This window comes from Colius striatus, chromosome 3 (genome assembly GCF_028858725.1).
Source record: "Colius striatus isolate bColStr4 chromosome 3, bColStr4.1.hap1, whole genome shotgun sequence".
Lineage (NCBI taxonomy): Eukaryota > Metazoa > Chordata > Aves > Coliiformes > Coliidae > Colius > Colius striatus.
The window spans coordinates 24165054-24185466 of NC_084761.1; the positions used below are offsets into that span (position 1 = coordinate 24165054).

Sequence of the window (20413 nt, forward strand, 5' to 3'; positions counted from 1 at the left end):
TTAAATGTCAGTGTCTGGGGAAAAACGAAACAAAGTTCTTTTTGGAATATGAGCTGTTATAATCTGAAGGCAAGACAACAATCACCTAGTGAGAGAGTGTCTTTGTAGCCACAGTTAGTAGGAAAATAGTGACAAGTGAATGCATGAAATGGTATTTTTTTCTCAACCATATTTTTCAATACCTAACACTGTTCCAAGGCCAGACTGTGGAGTTCTCTAGATCCAGAAGGGTTTATACCTTAAACATACCTGATTTTTAATGACTGTTCTTCAAGCAAAGATTTTGAAGCACGAGACTATTTATAGGTGAAACAGAACACAACAAATCAGTTTTTCTCTATAGTATATGCATTGATCTCAGTTAGACAAACTGGTGATGTGGAAGGAACTTGGTGAGTAAAGGCTGATTAATTACAACTTTAGTTGAAGCTTTTTCTTCTCCCTAAACAGGCCACAAATAACTCTTCAAGACTGAAAGAAGCAGGTTTTAATGGATTTTAACTCATTACTTTCTATGAAGCACTCGGTTAATACTTAAAAAAAAAAAAGGACCCTTGAATTCAATGTAGGGTTCATGTAACTGTTTGTCATCATTGTCAAGTCAAAGAACCAGATATCTAATATCAAGTAATCTTACTTAAGATATCTAATATCAAGTAATCTTACTTAAATCCCAGCTGCCGGCAAACCACCTGTGTATTCAGCTCTGTCCACCCATCATCGCAGACTGTGCCCCACTGCCCAGTATAATAGACCTCCAGGCGTCCCTCATGACTGCCTTTCCCACTTGTTAGTCTTAATGCACCATCTGTGTCATTAACAAGTAAGGAAAAACAAAAACACAAATCAGTTTTTCTTATGTCCAATGGTTGTTCTAAAACAAAATTAATAACATTGCATTTACTGCATCAGATCAGAATATAACACTAGTAAATCTAGTGCTGGTCACAGGTGTGGATGAAGGAAGGATGAAAGAGAAGATGAAGGAAATGCCAAAATGCACTTGGTCAGCTATGACATGTTGCACAATGCAGATGCTTAAGTGCAAAAGAAAGAGAACAAGCTATTAACCCCCAAGCCCATGTGACATGCCAAGTCCACAAGTGTGGGCCCTGATGACATGATTTCACTGCATGTACACCTTATCTTTGTCTTTTCTGTTATTTCTATTGCTTTTATGCTGAAATATTTACTGCCACTGGGAGATGTGCTACACAGTTAGGGCATGCCCCACATATTAAGTGCAGTTAGCAGGTTATTGAAGAACCAACGCTTTGTACTGAATAAGGAGATTCTCAGTACCTTCAAAATTTCCACACCTAACAACTGGTTCATTTTGATACTGTCAGAACACTTTCTTACTGTGGGCTTTGGGCAAACTTTAAAAATTCTCTTTCCAGAGCTGTGAACTCTGCATTTGTCACTGATTTGCTTTCTGAATATTGATAAAGTACCTGCAAGAGGTGTGCAGGAAACAGCAGCATCTTCTTTGTGGCCACAGTTGTGTTCTTTCCAGGAGCTTTTTGGACACTGTTCTATTGATAGTTCATTTCCTGTGCACTGCACTTCATCCAGTAGCACAGGGCCTGAGCCTTCTCCAAAGTAAGCCTGGCTCCATGCCTTGGCAACACCCCTGTTGAAATATAACAAACACCTAGTCAAGAACAAGAAAGCTGAAGAGTCTGAGACTCAGTGGGAAGAGCTAAAATGTTGCATATTCAGCTTCTAAAATGAGGGATGGCCTGCCTGAACAGCTGCGGAACTGGTAACTGACAGTGCAGCCAGCGTTATCTCATGTAATGTGATGTCATTCCACAGTCAGGTTCAATCTCAGCTGAGACTATGGTGCAATTTAAACACACCATTTCCACACTTCCACAGTTTGAACATATTCAGAACATAATTTTCTGTTAGTTTGTATCTATGGGATTTTCCTTTTCTGTCTCTTCTCATTTTTAAGCATAACTTTCCTAGAAGAGATTATAGATGCACAGGTTGGGTACAAAGATTATCACTTTAATTTTCCTTTATTGTTTATATGTAGTAAAAATAATCTGATATGCTCTCCTACAGTGACTTTAATCTGTTGTCCTCAAAGCACATGAATCAGATCTCAAATACCTAGGCAAGTATGCCAAAAATGAGGCAGATAAAAGTGATTGTTCCCTATTTAGTCACATAAAAACCATGGCAAAGAGATCTTGAGTGACTTGACAATGTCTAACCGTCAATCAGTGGTAAAAATAAGAATAGAAAGCTGACCAATGTCTAGCTTTGTGTGTGTTGTACCCTTCATGTCAGCATAGAGGATTTTGAGTACAGAAACCTACATATATTGAAAATGCTCCATTGTTTCAGCATTGTGGAAATTGTGCAGTGTTAAATACTTAGTGATCTATCAAGATTTTTCCAGTTCTATTTCAGATACCATGTCTTCCATGTGTTAATGTTTTTCATGGTTTGATTTCTTTCTACTCAGTATTTTCTCTGTTCATATACCCAGTCTAGTTTTCATAGAAATATTCTCATTATCTTTCTTCATTTTCAAATGGTAACATTGACATGTGTATCTAAATTTTTTCAATATCATGAGTTACTCATGTAAAGGATCAGTTTAATTAACATACAGTTTGGGTTTGGGGCTCTACACTAGTTATTTATTAATTTGCTATAAGAGTTTTCCACTATAAACTATATATTGTCACGTAACACCTAACAGGAATGGTATGTTCAGCTTATACTGAGAACATGACAGGTCTTGACTGTTTTGTTTTGAGATGTAATCATTCCAACTCTTAACTGGCTTTTGTGACTGTGTGTCAGAATAGTACATTAAATAGTATATTACTATGATTTTTATATTTTAATGTAAGTTTCGGCAGTTCATGGTTTTAAGGCACTGACTCGTTAAGCCATGTATAGAATTAGACGTGGATTTCGTTTATAGGAAAAATAACAAGAGGCTTAAAAATGAAATTAGGATCAGGAAAATTATCTACTAAAAGAAAGGATGTGGAAATCCTTGGTAGACACTGTGTAGATAGTAGTGCTCCGTAAATAAAAGCACATACAAGACAGGTAAATTCATCTGTGTTTTGCATTTTGCTCAAAATAAGTTTGGGTTTAGTATTTTCAAGCTAATATACTTCATTAAACTTGAAAATACATTGACCGTTTTCACACTGTTTCTTTGATGACCATATGTCTTCCTCAAGGGGTGGAGAACATGGAAAATACCAAAAAGCAAGTCTGTCTTACTTATTAGAAAGAGTTAGAATCTGTGATTGCTTCAAAGCAGCAGATAAGCAAACCAAAAATATCCTCAAACACACAGCAGGCAACATTTTAGCAAAACACACAGCTTCAGTCTGAAGTTAGTACCTTATTTTTGAGGGATTTTTAATTAAACATTACCTTTTCTTCTGAATGACCTTTCTAATTCCAAGTAACATATTAACAGATATATTGCTCTAACTTTTTTCTTTAGCAATGCCAAGAAAAAATTTAATAGATCGGAAATTACTTTTTTTCCTGAGATTCGCAACTATTTCTGGATTGCCATTTCTATTTCATTCAGTTTAAATAACCATGCATCTTTATATGGAGTGTTAATTTACTGAACACATGTATTTTGCAATGCTGATGACAGGAAAAAAAGCCAAGTCCTCCTTCTCTCATATTTCATGAAGAGCTGCTCTTCAAACCATCTGAAGTTGTGAATGACTACATAGTAAACTGAGAAAATACAGTCCATAGGATACACTAAGGGTAATTCTTATTTCAAATGTAGGAATCCCATTTATATTTAAGCATCTTGGTTTTTCTGTGTATCCTTCTGCTGTACTCTAGTGTGTTCTCAGCACTACAGGCTACTTTTTTAGAACCTTGTAAATACAGACTGAAGGGCCTACTTTCAGGATACCTACTTTTATTGTTATTACCCTAAATATATTATAGGCGTATTACAGAAAGCCTGGTTTGCTGGTAGTTTTTAAGAGAATTGTACTTAGGAACATTTATGTATATAAGATAAATTATCTTCATTTAAGTTTATTGAGTAGTATTTGCATCTATGAAAACTTTACATAAAAAGAAAATTCTCGTCATAGCTTCTGTTTCTTGTATTTTTTTAAATTCTGATGCTGGTACAAATGTTTAGAAAATGTTAGGAAAAAATCCTTCTTCATTAAGAAGCTGACTGAAATCAAACAGATAATGCTTGACTACTCTGAATGTTGAAATCAAATTATCACAGAATCATAGAATGGTATATTATACCATAAAATTATACCATAATCTAGTAAGATCCTCTGAAGTTCCAAAAGCAGAGACAACATATTATGGTAATTATGAAACCAAATAATGAAATAAATTATTGTTATTTTTCACCTATTAATGGTAGATTAGTATTCTGAAGTTTTATCAGAGTGCTACAGGAAAGTTGAAAGTGTATGGCAAGCTACTTACTGAGATGCTTTACTTGTACAATTTGTGTGATGTTTCCAGATGGAATTAACCATATGCAAATTTAGATTATATTTATTATCTCATAACTGGTCTACTGCCACTGTTGGTAAAATTGCACTTCATAGTAATGAGTAAATTGCCAAGACATCTTGTTTACTTGCAAAATTCTGTAAATCTCTAGAAGTATTTAAAAAATACTTAGCACCATCCTATTTACTCAGAAAAAAAATTCATGTAACTGGAAGCCTCTCAGAATTGCAGTCTCTGAACATTAAATATAAGTAATCAAATGTTTTAGTCTAATCAGTAAGGAGGCAGGTTAAAAGCATATGCCATTAGTATACAGAAATGTAAAGCACAGCTTAGTAACTCCCCAAATTTTTCAGTTGTGTCCCATTTCAGAAGCAGAAAAAGCCTGTAAGAAGACAGACTTTCCATTAGGTATTCCCAATTGAAAATATATTGGGATATATAAATATTCCATAAAATGAACTGGGGCAAAATGAAAATTTGATGTCAGAGAAGCATGTTGATTCCCACACAGCTTACAGGAGAGCTAGAAGGTTTTTAAGTACTGAACAGTTCTCATCCTTTTGAGTTAATGAGCGTGGCACCAGCAATTCCAAAGCCTCAGTTTGACATTACAGAACAAGTATGCTCTGGAGGCCACACATGAATGCCACTAAATTTGCTGCCTTCAGTGCCACTTCTTTGAATTCATCATAATCCCAGCAGGGCTGAAAAGGCAAGTTCTGTTCCAGTCTCCTTTGCGATGACCTGCTTAGTTCTCATCCAGTCTATCTCAGACATAATCCCCTTCTCCTTGGGTTTACATCTTAGTATCAGCTCTGCATCTTGCTCACAGTCTTTCACTCTTCAACCCATCTGGCCTTTCATCTCAGTTGTCCCCATCTCCCTCCTCTCTGACCCAGAAGTTCTCCTCTTTGCCTCCTCTGACTCTGCAGTGTCATTCTTCAAATACTGAATACTTATCTTCTCTGTGGTATCAAAATCACCTCTGGCTTTTCAGAAGAGAAGTAAATCCTGTTCTGCTGCTGTGACTATATTATTAACTATCTTTAGTGCAGGCTGAATCGCTGACAAGTTTAACTGTCAAAGTTTAAACAGATCTCTACTCAGTATATGCAACCTGACAATCTTCAGAGACCTGTGACTTAAAACAAAACTTGACAGATTCACATGGGCATGCCAAAACCTTATCTTTTCTGACAAAGCAGTGCTCTTACTCCAAAGCAGGGAGGCTGTTAGACTCTTAGGTCAAATGCATGCAAGGATTTTAACAATCAACGCAGCTTCTTCACCTATGGTTTTTGATTGCGACTTTACTGAAATCGTAGTGAGTTTTCACTAAAAAGTCAGCATTTATTCTGAGACACATCCTTTGTCCTACAGACAAAATTGCCTCTATCCTGTGACACTGAAAACTGGATCCTATAAATCAAAGTTTCAGGGAACTGAAAGTAATAGAAGTATTATACACAGTAATATATACAGTGCATCTATACATATACAGAACAGAAGGCTGTACATGAACCCTCCATAAATAAACTTAGTTACTGCTTGAACATATGTAGAAAAACAAACCCAAGACCAAGCTGCCGACAGACAACTTCAGCATCTGCATCGTCCCACTGATCATCACAGACAGTCCCCCACTGGCCTGCGTGGTATATTTCCACTCTTCCTTCATAAGCGTTGTTCCCACCAACCAGACGGATTGGAGTAAAGACAGGGGCTGTGATCAAACACAGAAAATAGGAAAAGGTCGTGTCTTTCCCAAAATGTTACCCTTGATAGTATTAAGAAAAAGGCTTAATATTTCTCTGATATCTCTCAAGAACCACACTGTCTTCTCTAGTTAGATGGAGGACCTGAAATTAAACTTTTTAGAAATACATTCCCCTAAGCTTCATACACAGTAGCTGAAGAATATGACACAGGCTAACAATACTGATCATGAGTTACTTAAGTGTCAGAGCATTCAGTTACTTAGGGCTTACTACAATTCTTCATGGACATTCATTTCTACCAGTAAGAGTAAAATTGTCTCCATATAAGGCTTGGTCCCACAGGGTAAAAGCTCAGAAGCAAAAAAGAGGGTAAAAGTCTGAGGCAAAAAATTTTTTCATTGCCACAAAAATAGAAATACATGCCTATATTTTCTCTTTACTTTGGTAATTCATTGAAATTTCATTGACCATGGAATCTCACTTTGTGTAAGTATTGTTCCCTTCTTGTTTCTGAGATTTGGGTTGATTTTTGGTCTTTTCATATCATTAGTCCTTTTCTGGTCCAGCAAGAAATTGTCTTGAAAACATACTTCTGCATAAAGCTACAATAATGGAAACTGCTTAAAATCATATTAAAAAATAATCACTGTAGTATATAAAAGGTTATTTTAAAGTGTCACTACATCCAACAAACTAATTGTTTAAAATGTGATTAAGTTTTATATAGGTCTTCCAACCAGTAATGTTACCATTTCATCAATTTCTTGGCTAAAAAAAAAAAGGAAAATTGAGGGCATTTTTCCAATTTCATCTTACTATTTCACATGTACGAAATTAGTTTCATAAATGCATACAGAATAGGGCAAACAGCTTTGCAATTCCTTGTGTGGTGTCATCCATGTTCACAGTGAGGAATGTCATCCCAACACTCTGTACCAAAGGAGAAGGCATAGCCTGCTTCTGAAATTGCTGCTCCTCTTCACTGTTCAAGAAAAGCTAACAAATTGACATGTAGCACATGTAGCTACCAAAGACAACTTCCAACTAGACAAATAATAAGTAAAGAATATTTTTTTAAATGTGGGGGGAAACAATCCTATTCTTACAGCCAGAGAGTCTCACTGCTTCACTCTTTCTCACAACCTATATCTCAAAGCAGTAATTTTCTTGTTGATTATGGAAAGGTAAAAAGTGATTCAGCTAGTTGCTGCTTGCACGGCATAAAAGGATTTGAGACAGTTAATGATGTGATGATTCAATCTGTTTAATTTCCTGTTCCAAGAAGTCTTAATATTTTTTCTAATTTAATACTGAGTAATTATTACTACTTCTGTTTAATAAGGTAAGGAGTTAACCAAACTATATGTATTTTTTTTACCCAGGGAAGAACTACATGTGACAGCAGCTGCCATTTTTTGAGGACATGTTCCATCCTGCAAGATGTCTTTTTCACAAAGCAGTATATTTTCTTCATCACCACGACAACGCACTTCACTCCAGTAAACAGGAATAAGGCCCAGTCCAGAAAATGGTATGTGTTTTGCTGTACCTTTTTCACTGTAAGAATAATAATCAGGATAAGACGTTAGGGTGGAAGAAGAGGAAGTGGAATATTTTCTCGTATATAAATCTTGGAGTAGAAAAGAAAGGGCTTTCTTCAGCAGTATAAATTCATCACATTTTCATACAGTTCAGCATTGTCTTCTGCACAATGAAAAGTAACAGATGTGACCCAGTTCTCACCATTTTGTTGTGAGATATTTTAGTACAATGCCCTGTTTTGCTGCAGGGCCAGCTACATTCCTGTTCTCCCAGTTCTTAACTACAAAAATCAACAGAGTCCACAGTCCATAAGTGACTCTACAGTACCATCGCACTGCAGTTATACTTCCAGAAGAGGTAATGCTCTCCTGATGAAAGAGTCTTTCACCCTTATGCTCTCCTTTATTAAAAACACAGCAGTACTCTGCTCATAAGCATGTTATTTAATATGGCTGTGACTATGGGGCAGTGAAACCACCTCACACTCCATTATATCAGGCCCATGACTATTATTCTCTATCAGCCATTCTCATCCATCTAGAACGTTTATAAAACAGCTTCTTTTCCTTCCCATACTGAATCTACAGTGTCAGTTATTGAGCCATCTTTTCTTCCATATGATGCCCAACAAAACTGAATTTTAAAAAGAGGCCATATATTGTAAATGTCAAAAGAACAGCACAGAAATGGAAGCACCTGAAAAGCACCAATAAACCTATGGAGTTCACCTTGAGACATATAGATCCAAATTTCTGGCAACCACTCATGATAACATAAACTTTTGACTACTGTTTGCTTAGGGCTTTTTGGCCTTGATTCAGATTTAAGCTATTTATGTTGAAAGGACCAAACCATTCACCCATATAACTGAACTACTTTTGCTAATAGCAGTCTTGTCCAACTGAAATGTTTATGGTGTGGAAGGCAAAAAGAACCTACATGAAAATGAGGAAAGGAGACATTGCACGTAGATAGCTTAAGTCATCAGCAAAATCACGGCCTCCAGATGGCTGAACTTTTATCTCATCTAATCCTCATATTTTTATAAGTTGGCATAGTGTGTCCAGATTAGTACTGGAACATTATAAAACAGCTTAGATTTAGTTCTGGCTAGCAGTCTTAAAAAGAGGAATAATCATTAGGAATGTCACAGTGCAAGTATAGTATAAAAGCTTCTTACTGCTTGTAGCATACGAAATCACTGCTTTGGTATGTGACTCAAAGAAATGTTAGCAAGGCAATAAATCCAGCCATACTGGATTTAGTGAGAATACTGGCTTAGTGAGAAAAGTGCAAACTGAATAGGGTGCAAAGGGGGGATATTCAAGTAATTTGGGTTGCTAACTGGAACAGCATTGATTTTTTTTAAAAGCTGAAATTGCATTTCTTTAAAAAACTAAATGTTCCTTTTGGTATGGGCATTTTCTTCTTTACCTCAGTTTTGTCTTACTATTGCAACTGCAGTATCACTACAGACATTATCTAGGGTTACACAACCAAATTATGTCAAAGGGTCCTGTTGATTAATTCCATTCTGGCAGCAGTGGGAAGCAGTTAGTGGTCAATGCAGGGACTTCCAGCGTTGTCCAACATTACTATAATTTTGTAAAATGTTTCCATGAAAATGTAAAGCTCCAAAACTTGTCTGGTTTTGGGTTTTGTTAACAATGCACAACTCTCAAAGTAAACTATCCAGGTTATCTTGCTAGATGAAGACGTGCACAACAACAATCATATTTTCCAAAAAAAATAGGACAAGTCCCTGATGTTTTTTCACAGGATAGAATGGATAATTACCAGGGTAACCACATGCTCCTTAGAACTTGGAATTTTCTTATGATTAGGACTCCACATAGAGTCTAATTCTGGTCACATTTATGGTTTTATAGATTCAATAACCTCACTGGAGATGTTCTTAATTGACACTTAGATAAATAAGATTGGGATCAGACTTTATATTTCTGCCCTTGTGGATGTCTCCTGGATGTCTAGTAAAGCAGTTTTTGTTTGCCCTAAGCTTTTCTGAGCTGTTACCACTTTTCACTTTGAAAACAAAGCATCTACTCTGGTCTGCTACTCTCTGGATCCGATATGCAGCTTTCAAATGAAATACTGATTCTCACAGCAACCCCTTTGAAGAAGTGAAGGATTCTAGGAAGAACAATCTCAACATTCAACAACTTGCAAACAGAAAAAAACCCAATAAACAAACACAAAAAAAAGTCAGCATTTGCAAAATAGGTTGTCCTTTATACTGAAACAACATTAAAATAACTGATTTTTATTCAGACTGAAACTTACCCAAGTGCAAGCTGTCGACATATGACTGTGGCATCATTATTGTCCCAATGGCTCCCACAGATTGTTCCCCAGATTCCATTCAAATAAACCTCGACTGTACCTTCAAACTCATTCTTGCCACCCTGGAGTCTCACTGACCCTAGTTAAAAAAATTCAAAAACGAAGCCTACATGACATTTCATTGCTAAATTAATGTATCCCACACAGAAGATTCCAAACCTCATTTTCTCTCTGCAGAGAGTTCCTATTTCATGTACTGCCATCTTTGTTCTCTTTGGGTAAGCTGTTTCTAAGAAGTACCCATGCAGATCTAATGTTCTTCTACAGTGATATACAAAAGGAAATAACCTTACTTTTTACATAAAAATATTTTTATTCTTGTACTGAAAATATGTCACATTTCTGATTCTTCTGATGCTACAACTTATTTAAAGACTGAACCAAAAAAAAGTACGTATCGACCACATGTAATTATTTAAATATAAATATAATGCTCTACCCAAAAGAGAAAAAAGTATGTATATGAGTGCTGTACATTTAACTTCCACATAATTCCATCCAGCTTCTGGGAACATAAACCAGCCATATGGATTGCATAGCTTTTCTCTGACCCATATAAGATTATGCATGTCATGGGTGTCAGCAGTTTATTTTAGCCAAATAATGCATTTATTCAAACTTTTTCTTAGTCAAAAAAAGTTCTGGATGTAGTTCTATTAATTCATGACAGGTCTTTACCAAATTCTCACACGAAACAAGCAAAAACCATGAGGAATCATCTAAAAGACAGAAATAAAATTCTGCTTCTTGACAGCTACAGAACATAGAAATGCAAGAAAATTAACAGGTTTTTTTGTTTGTTTTTTAATTACAGTAGTTTTACTTCAGATGCCAGATGCATCTGCTGTTGAAGGTAGCCAAGTGCCATTGGTAAAGGTGGGAAAAAGCTGGTCATAGGTATAACTCTACAGAAGCAAAACAAAGAGGCATAACAGAGCAGTAATTTAACAAGAAAGAATATATTTCCATTAAATTATCAAACATAGTCTAATTGTGTGCATTTCTATTGCCTGAAATCTCAGTTAATCCATCTGCCTTTGTTCTGTGATCTACTTAAAATCAGAAGCTACACCGTCATCCAATTTGCAGATGTTTTAGCAACTGGAGAAAACAGTCAATTATTGTGCCTGCATTTCATAGTTATATGTGTTCCTGTATGCGTCAATAACAACAACAATAGGTAGGTCTACTTTTTCTTCTCAGCTTTCACTCCAATTTTGTCCTGGTTTTAATTTAATTCAGTATACTTTATAAAACCACAAAACCAAACAACTGCCAAACAACTCAAGGAATTAATTAACCTCAAACTTGGTCTTATGTGTTCCTTTTTGCCTCCTATTTACTTTCTCAGCAGTAACTCACTGTGCAGTAAATTACAAACAAAATGTGTTCAACTCATGTTACAGAGTGAGCTATCATTCCAAATAGGGGATTATTAATGAGTTCATTATAACAATACCATAGACATGTTGCACATTGTTTATCTGTCTTTGTAATATTTCCCTTTGTGATCTTCTGTCACATACAGAGTCTGGAATTTGGTTTATTTCTGCTCTTCACTAGACTTCTGCATAGACTATTATTTTTACTTGAAATATCAACTGCAGTCATAGCAAAGTGATTCCTGACATACCAGAAAGCAATTTTGAAGATGTCATCTCCAAAAATAAGTTTATTTTTGTACACAATGCTTACAGTCTTGCACGATACCTACTGAAATCAAAGCAGTGCTCCTTAAGTACACATTACACAATAATTCTATTCAAATATTTGAATGAGGGAGTACTTGGAAGTATAAAATTCTCTTCTAAGGTCTCCATGGCAGAATTTGGCTCACTTCTCTTTCTCTATTTACAGAATACAGTGACAACAGGGGAAGAATTTATCCACATATACAGAGCAAAGGATAGCACAAGACAAAACTTTTACACATCAGAAACTCTTTCCCCAACATGTCAAAATGAAAGAAATCTGAAGTCCTCTGCATCTCCAGCAGAAGCCTTAGGAAAGAAGATTGAAAAGCAGAGTTCTGACTGTGGACACATACCATTAAACTATTAAGAAAATAGCCTTTCCCTCTCCACCCACTCTCCTAAAGAACCCCGGGTGACATCTGGTCCCTGTTGAAGTGGGAAAACACACTACTGGTATCAGTTGGTAGGGAAAAGAAAATTACTGGAAAGGACACTGCTATATTTCCACAGGCCTGTGAAAAAAGACATAGATTAAAACAATAAATCAGAGATTTTTAAAAAAAATTTATCTAATATCTCAACAAAATATTTTGGTTTGCCTTTTTCCTGGAGATTTACTACTGCATGTAGAAACACCAATGTTTTATGTTGGGTAGTAGAATTCAAAACATATCTTATTCATCTCTCAAGAAAGTAAGATAAAGAACCAGCTTCTATGATATAGAAAACACATAAGATGATTGTTAAAAGTAATTTTGTAATGAATTTAAAATGTGATTTTCACCCGATAAGTTAATCTAGAAAGAAATAAAAAGAAAGCCTAATTTACATGTAACTAATATTAAACCTATTACCGTGCCTGTTGTTTAACAGAGTTAACCAGATATGTGGTATAATAATTCTGACATGCTGGCTGCATTGACAGTACACATAGTGCATTGACAGCATCCACATAGGACAGTACGGATATCTATAGCTATGATTAACCTAAACTGTCCAGGGCAAAATCCAGCATTCTCTCCTCAAGCAAAATGATAAATAAAGCAATTTTTCTTTAAGAAAAGTTAAAATTGAAAACCCTCTGAAAGGTTAATATCTCTAACGTGTTTTTCTAACTCCAGTCTAAGTGTTTCTAGTTCAGTATTTCAGCACTGTATCCAACAAGAGGAAAATGATACGCACTTTGAAGTACCAATATCATATGACAAGTCATAATTACCTAGCAAACAAATCAAAGAGCACACTAATGAGGAAATTATTTCTCTGTTGTTTACTCAAAATGCTGCAGTATTCTGACCCCTGGTAGTTATTTTACTGTATGAAGAGACACATTAGTTACAGAAACATGGACACGTCATAAAATAGAACAACTTTGAAATAAAGACTTTCATTTCAGTAGCTGATTTTTTCTATCCAATAGATAACTCTTACTTCGTGAAGTAGCAAATTTTTCAATTCCCTTCATGTATGTTTATGCTGTATTGCAAAGTGTCTGTTTGTTACTCATGATTCAATCTTTGTTATTAAGAATGTGATATCTTATTTGCAAGATAATAAATGTCTGCCTTGATAAAATGACCAGGAAACACTATTTTGCTTCTCAGTCCACAAGAAAACTAATATTTAGTATGATTAAAATGATACTGGTGAATTCTTCACTTCACTGTTTCATTTCACTTCTACTGTAACGTTTTAACACCTCAAGCCCAATATACTGCACCTCAGCAAATGTGCCCAAGGAACTTCCTCCAATGCTCCCTCTCAGGCACAAGAAGCTCTAGAGAAGAGTGCCTGAATTACTTCTTAGAAAACATGTCTGGCTTAAGCGCATGCATTGGAGGCTCTAGGTTTCTAGAGTTGTAGTTATGGTAGAATCTCAAATTTTAAGCTGTAAGTTTTCAGCTCTATTAGTTATGAAGAAAACAAAACATGTTAGGAGGAGAGCTAATGCAGTAATATCTACTGTGGCTTTTATGCAGTGCTCTGAGAAATTCACACTCGCCCATCTCCACCAACTTAATACAGTGTCAAGCCTCTGCTTAAAGTGCTTATTAAACCTTTGCTGCCCCAACATCAAGCTCAACAGCAGGAACATGATTACAGGGATTCTGCCCATGATTCTCAATGCCTTCCTCACACTGGTGTGGAGGAGGAAAGATAAGTGAACTGACTCCAGAAGACCTAGAAACAAGGACACAGGACCATGAAGTAGGATTAACAGGCAGGTCTAGAACACATACTGTGGTCTTCCAACAAACTTAAATCAGCCCTATATTGGAGAATACAAATCTACTCTGTTGACAGAACCTCCTTCATTTATATACTCCAAAAATATGTATGTGGTTCTTCTAATTATGTTCTAGTTGAGGTTACTGACGGTCAATTCCTGTTGTTTACATACAGTCTTGGTAATTTTAGTTGCCCTGGTATCTGCCCAAGTCAGAGTCTTTCCTATCTGCTATCACTATTTAAAAGAGATTAAGTTATACTTGCAAATGCAAGGAAGTAAGGGTATCCAGTGGGTGCTGCTGGGACTTGTTCTGCAACACCTGCCATATAGGCTCAAGATGAGACACACAGGAAAAAAGGGAGAGGAAAACCTCTCAGCCAACTTTTAATTAACTCCAAAAAGCAGAAGAGCTTCAAAGGAATTGTGCTGTTGTGTTTGGCCTATGTTCCTGTGCCATTCTTACATCCAGAGATGCTGGGTAATTTTAAATCCTACTTTATTTTCTGCATTTCACTGAGAACAAGCATTGTTACTGTGTGTGGCTGAATTGCAAATAGAATGGGAATCACTTCCACTTCTGCTGCATGTGGAAGTACTGCAGCAGGGGGTTTATGGTGTTGGCTAAAGGTGTGTCAGTAGTTCCTTCGTAAACACCTGTGTCCAAAGGTTTCTAACTTTGCTGTAAATGTAAATTTGGAAAAAAGGTATCAGAAATAGAAGTTGCCTATGGCTTTCACCCTGGCACCAGGTGCTTTGAAATTGCAAATTTAAAGCAAAGCAAAAGAAGTGTTTTGAATTTTGGAAATTCTTAAAAGCAACAAATATTTGTATTTCTGCTTTCATTTTCAAGGTGTCCCCACAGGGAACAGTGCCATAGAAGGGTCCTACACTGACAGTTCATCCCTGTTGCCTTAGAGTCAATGAGGTAAGTCCAAATTGACATAAAACACGAGGGTCTCCCATTGATATATGCTGTATATCCCATGCAAACACATTAGAACTGATAGTATTTCAGAACACTAGTGGATGATTCCTAATACATACAAAAGACCCTGTCTCAGCTTCAGAATGAAACTAACTCATCATTTTGCACAAGGTACTTGTAAAATGCTACCTGTAGCACAGGCCAAATCAAACATCAGTTCAAATCAAGGGAAACTTCCCCGCCCTTCCAGAAGCAGGCCTGGCTAAAATAAAAGAAACAAATCCATGGTTCCTGTTGACTTCAGCAAAACTATGAATAACACTGCAATCAATGAATGCCATTGTCCATCACTTTCCCAAGCATGCTCAGTATAAAGCTATAATTATTTTCTCCTGGTATTGTAACCTTGAAAAGAGGGTGTATCCATCAGAATTACTTTCTAAGAACTATCTTGGGAACTTTAGAAGTAGTGCATACTCAAGGATGCTTATTTTAGAAGTTTCATAAATATTGTATAAATATTGTATATATTGAGTGTTCAATGTGCTGAATTGGTTCCTCTGCAGCAGTGAGATTCCTCATGTCAACAATCAATAGTTCAAGGCTCTGAAAAAATAAACTGAAGTGTTAGGAATGTAACAGTCTAAAGGACTGCAGTCATCTGATGTGGTACAGAGCTGTAGAAAATGAGGGGTTCTCATGCTGTGAAGCTGTAATAAGAATGGTCCCAGAAAAGCTGTTTTGAAAGGAAAAATTGATATTCATACATAATTTTTCATTATTTTTTCTTTTTTAACTCTACCCTGTTAAAAAAAAAACCAACACCCCAAAAGACCTTCCATCAACTGCCTTGACTACAGTATATCAGGTAAGGAGAATAATTGAGTGCTTAGACTATTAGCCTGAGGCTTGATTGTTCTCTCACGAAAGTTTAGTGGAATTACTCTGTGATAAAAGCAATTTACATGTAAAGACTCTACAATCTGGCCAGCCTAGAGATGGATATTTTATTTGAGCCATTGATTGGTAACATGACCTCTGGCAAAGACACTTACCCTCTCTTGTATCCTTTCCCTTTTGTAAAATAAAGAAAAATATTTAACCCACTTTACACAAGAGCTTTAAATTAGCTATGTAATAATACTGCATGAACAACACATTCGGAATACTGCAACTACATGTAAACATTGTGTGGCAGCAGTTGTTTCTCAGTACTGATGTAGGCTCCTTTTTTTGAAGCATGAATATATTACAGCTTAAATTGTTATTAACAGTAATTAGAACACTAAATTCTGCTGGACTTGCGCTGGTTCTCCAGAGTACTCTCATACTTACTTATTTTCCTCTATGATTCCCTTGGTTAATCATGATAATTTTTATATATTTGTATTTAGTTTACTTGCCATCAAAGTGTGAATAAATAATATTACCCAGGTGTCTCTCATTTAGAAGGAAGGAAATTAAACACCAAAATCTATTATTTTAAGCTATAAAACTGATTGTAGACTGGTACCACATAATATAATTGCAAAGGTGCTTTAATTTTTCATCGTTAACATTTAAATATAAAGCAGTTTAGTACACACACATATGCACAAAGTTTAGCCAATTAAGTTTGCAGATAAATCTTAATATTTAAGCTAGAAAAAAAACACAAGAAATTCAGAGTTAAGGCTTTCAACATGTTATTGTATTTAGTTATTGCAAGTGTCTAATAACTGAGACTAGGCTTCCTTAGCACATGCACTAAAGCAACAGAGATGCAGTGAGTTTATTTCTGAATAGCCTGTCCTTCTCTAGCTATAAACTGCACCGTTAACATTGCCTCACTTGCATTTCTTTGCTTCTTTTGAGAAAGGAATGTACTTCAGAGTTAATGTTATAGTTGCATTTATTTCTGAGCAAATGGCTTGATTTATTCTCATGTTCAACCTTAAGCCTTCTCACACACTCTTTAATACTCTTGTATTGCCTCCATGAAGGCTCTGGACAGACATCTGCCCTGTTGGTGTCACTGAGAGTTTACCACTGAGTCCAACAGAAGTAGATGATCTTTCAATTAGAAAGCACAGAGGCTTTCAGGAGCTACGTTTTCTCTCTTAATATGGGCTAACTTGTGTTTCCTTTTTCTGAGGGAAAAAATGAAAGCAGCATTCTGAAAGGATCGAAGAAACACAGCTAAGCCCAAACCATGTAGTATTTTTGGCTTTTTTTTTACTTAAATCACACGCATGCTGAACTTACAGAGGATTGTGGAATTTACTTTAGTAAGTACAAGACCGGGTTCTTAGCAATAAATTGCCCCATTCTTCTTCACTGTAACATACTAGACCAGGTCCTCATGAAGGAACCAGACTGAAGAATTCTGAAAAAAGCTATAAATATGATAGGCTAAATCAAAGAACCAACTGTTGGACCCTTTCCCACGCTGACACCAGTTAAAAGGGCATGAAGCCTTCTGGGTTCTTTTTCATCTGTGTCTAGTTATCTGTTTTCTCTTCTGTGGCATCAGCTGCCTGGTATTCCTTCCAGAGAAACATCTGTAATGCTTAACATCATTCTATCTTTTCAAAGGAGTACAACATTTGACTTGGAACACAGCTTTGGAAGCTGCATTTTTTTAATGCATAAATGATCAATATGGACCTTGGTGCCTCTATATGCTCTTCATGTGACATTTTATACCAGTACGTATAAATTATCAAGTTATTCCATCTATCCCTTTTTTTCATACAACTTTGAAGGCTACTGTTGGAAGAGAAAGATAACAATCCTCTTCAGAGATCTGAAAGTAAATTAATAAAAAAAGAAAACTTCACCCAAAACAAACTTCCACAAGAAAAAGAATTATTAATAGTAATATTAATGGTAAAGTTCCTTGCTGATCTTGTGATATTAAAAAATATGTAAAAGCAAGGGCAACAAAGAAGGGCATTTTAATTTTTGTTGGAACAATTACACATCATTTTTAATACAGATATAGATAGAACATAATTCTTTCTTAGGTAGGAGCTAACACCAAAGCAACACAGGACAAAATATGAAGATATTCAAAACCAGACTGTACATAAATCTATTTAACACCAACACCAATGAAATGCAAAGCTGATCAGCTTGCTTGAGGGCTGAAATTGCTGTTCGGTCTTCACGCACTGAAAACTTCCACTGAAGTCACTAAGAGCTTGGCTTTGAGTGTTAGGGGCAGCATGGATCTCTTGGCTGGGCTCACTGCTGTCCTCAAGCACCAGCCCTAACTTGCACACAAACTCCCTTATCCCAAGATGTTGGGGGACAGGGGAGGGGGAAGATAGATACTATTTGAGCAGGTCGCGTTTAAAGCAAGGCATCCTTCAGCTTTTCTTTCTGCCACTTCTGTAGACCAAGGGCTTCCCAGAAAAGAGCGCCCTGTTACAAAGAGGCGGATGTCAGTCTTCGTTGGCTATGCCTGCTGAATATTCAGGGAATAGCTTTTTAACGCTATCTACCTGGTATTATAGCGTCAGCATAAAACCCGACAGGACTTTCGTCCATCTCATGCATCTGCTGATACAAAAGTTTGAACTCCTCTCAGAAAAGCTCTCGCTGTCGCTTAGGCAAAAGGCGCCCCGTCCCCCCGCTCCCTGTTCCCTCCAGCGGCGGGGAAGCGGGTTCGGGCTGGCAACAAGACCGCCGCCCCGCCAGGGCTCTCCGTCCCGCAGAGCCTCCTGCCCCGCCGCTCTCCCCCTCCCCGGCGGCCCAGCGCCCCCGCCCCGCTCACCTCGCTCGCAGGCACCGCTGCCGCGCTCCGCCCGGCGCCGGCCGCCCCCGCCGACGCACCCGGGCCGCCCGCCGCCGCCGGGCAGGGCGCAGGAGCTGCGGCGGCCCCGCCGCGCCCGGACCTCCGTGCCCCGCCGCGGGAGGGCGGGCGCCGCCGGAGGCCAAGGGCGCTGGGCCGCGACGAAGTCCCCGGACGGGCAGCCGGCGGCGGGGAGCGGCGGCGGAGCCGAGGCGGGGGTCTGCGGGTGGCGGGCGGCCGGGAGGCTGGCGGAGACCTGCTCCAGCCCGCGGACTCCGGGGATCGCCCCTATCACCAGCGCCACCACGAAGCCGGTGAATGTCATGGTGCCAGTCCCGCCGGCTCGGGTCCATCTCCCTGTCTCATCGCGCCCAGGATGCGAACGGGGAAGGCGGGGCCGCGGCGTCTCGCTAATCCCCCGCGCCGCACACCCCTGCCGCCCTCCCCCCGGTCCCCCTGCCTGCGGGGGCAGGGCGAGTGGGGCCGGCAGCCGCGTTTGCGGTTACCTGCCGCAGCCTTCCCGAGTGCGGGGGGAGCGGTGCGGCCGCCTGGCCCCAGGCGGCAGCCGCTCCGGCAGTCCCGGCGGAGGTTTGGACGGGCCGCGCATCGACCTGGCCGTCCGCGCTCCCCGCCGCGCAGCCCGGGCTCGGGCACTACCTCCCGCTTGCCGCCAACTCCGGGCGCCGCCGCCTCCGTACCTCCCGCGCCCTTCTGGCCGCCCCCCGGATTCATCGCTGCCCGCGGTCCCGCCGTAGCCCTCGCTGGCTCCCCGTCACCCCGCTTCTCTCTGCTATTTGGTGGTCCCCTGCCACCTTCTCTGCCCCCGGCGGTGGCTGCCCTGACCCCTCCGACAGCCTCGCACAGACGAGCAGGAGCCCGGGACGGGAGCAGGAGCGCGCAGCTTGGGGGAGACGGGGATAAAGCGGATTTGCACGGCAGCTCGGGAGGCAGAGGGATGGAAAGACCCTCAGACATGTCTGCGGGAAACAAAGGGACTGGAAACATATGCCATGAGGAGAAATGTCTTCGAGGATTTAGCTTTATCCTAGCCCCATGTGCTCTGAATAGTAATCTGGTTATTCCCAACCTCTATGGACTTCTGTACAACCTGATCATTTCTGACTTCCCTTTTCTACCAAAATGTGTGCCAGTCAATTTCGCTTCTTTGTCTCCTATTATTCAGTTGTTTAGTTATTATGTTTTAATTTACCAGTAGTTTTAATCCATGCTGCTCTTGTTTCGCAAAGTACAGCTCTGCCTGATAGAGCACGTACAAACCCTTTATTTGGCAATTTGTCTGTAGAGTCACCTTTCATTTTTCCTGTCTAATCTTTTGTCTGCAAAGTGTTTATTTGGTTTCTGGGTGAGCACATCTGTATTTCCACAATCCTGACTACAGTCTAAAAGAGAAGGAGAAAGCGTGCTTTAAGCTTTCCATGCAGAATCCCATGTATCTTCTTTAAAGTGGCCTTCCTTTAGCAGCCTCCAAACTGTTCAAAAGGCACAAAATGCAACTTCAGCTGTTCAAGCTTTTGTTTCTAAGAACAAAAGATCTTCAGGGCCAAGGAAAAACAGGCCCTACTGTGTTTGGCATTACCTGTGTTCTTTTTAGTTCTGCTCATCTGTGATTATTATTGCAACATTACTGTTAGTATTTTAATCACTCCC

General features: G+C 38.7%; 1 protein-coding gene and 1 long non-coding RNA gene across 3 annotated transcripts in view; one reads left to right on the forward strand and one right to left on the reverse strand.

Moving 5' to 3' along the window:
* Positions 1 to 16080, forward strand: part of LOC133625119 (uncharacterized) — a 48137-nt gene extending 32057 nt beyond the window's left edge. The window contains exons 3-6 of one of the 2 annotated variants that reach the window (XR_009818436.1): positions 7601 to 7749; positions 11144 to 11301; positions 14896 to 14970; positions 15804 to 16080. This is a non-coding gene — a long non-coding RNA (uncharacterized LOC133625119). Of the gene's footprint in view, positions 1 to 7600; positions 7750 to 11143; positions 11302 to 11978; positions 12625 to 14895; positions 14971 to 15803 lie in introns of those variants that run through there. The other variant, XR_009818435.1, reaches the window with a different exon arrangement.
* Positions 1 to 19070, reverse strand: part of PRSS12 (serine protease 12) — a 43082-nt gene extending 24012 nt beyond the window's left edge. The window contains exons 1-6 of the mRNA XM_061992718.1: positions 18728 to 19070; positions 10062 to 10200; positions 7597 to 7775; positions 6073 to 6223; positions 1455 to 1633; positions 667 to 808 (exon numbers count right to left, since the gene is read on the reverse strand). Of these exons, the coding sequence (XP_061848702.1) occupies positions 667 to 808; positions 1455 to 1633; positions 6073 to 6223; positions 7597 to 7775; positions 10062 to 10200; positions 18728 to 19070 (1133 nt within the window). The remainder of the gene's footprint in view (positions 1 to 666; positions 809 to 1454; positions 1634 to 6072; positions 6224 to 7596; positions 7776 to 10061; positions 10201 to 18727) is intronic.
* Positions 19071 to 20413: the final 1343 nt, after the last annotated feature.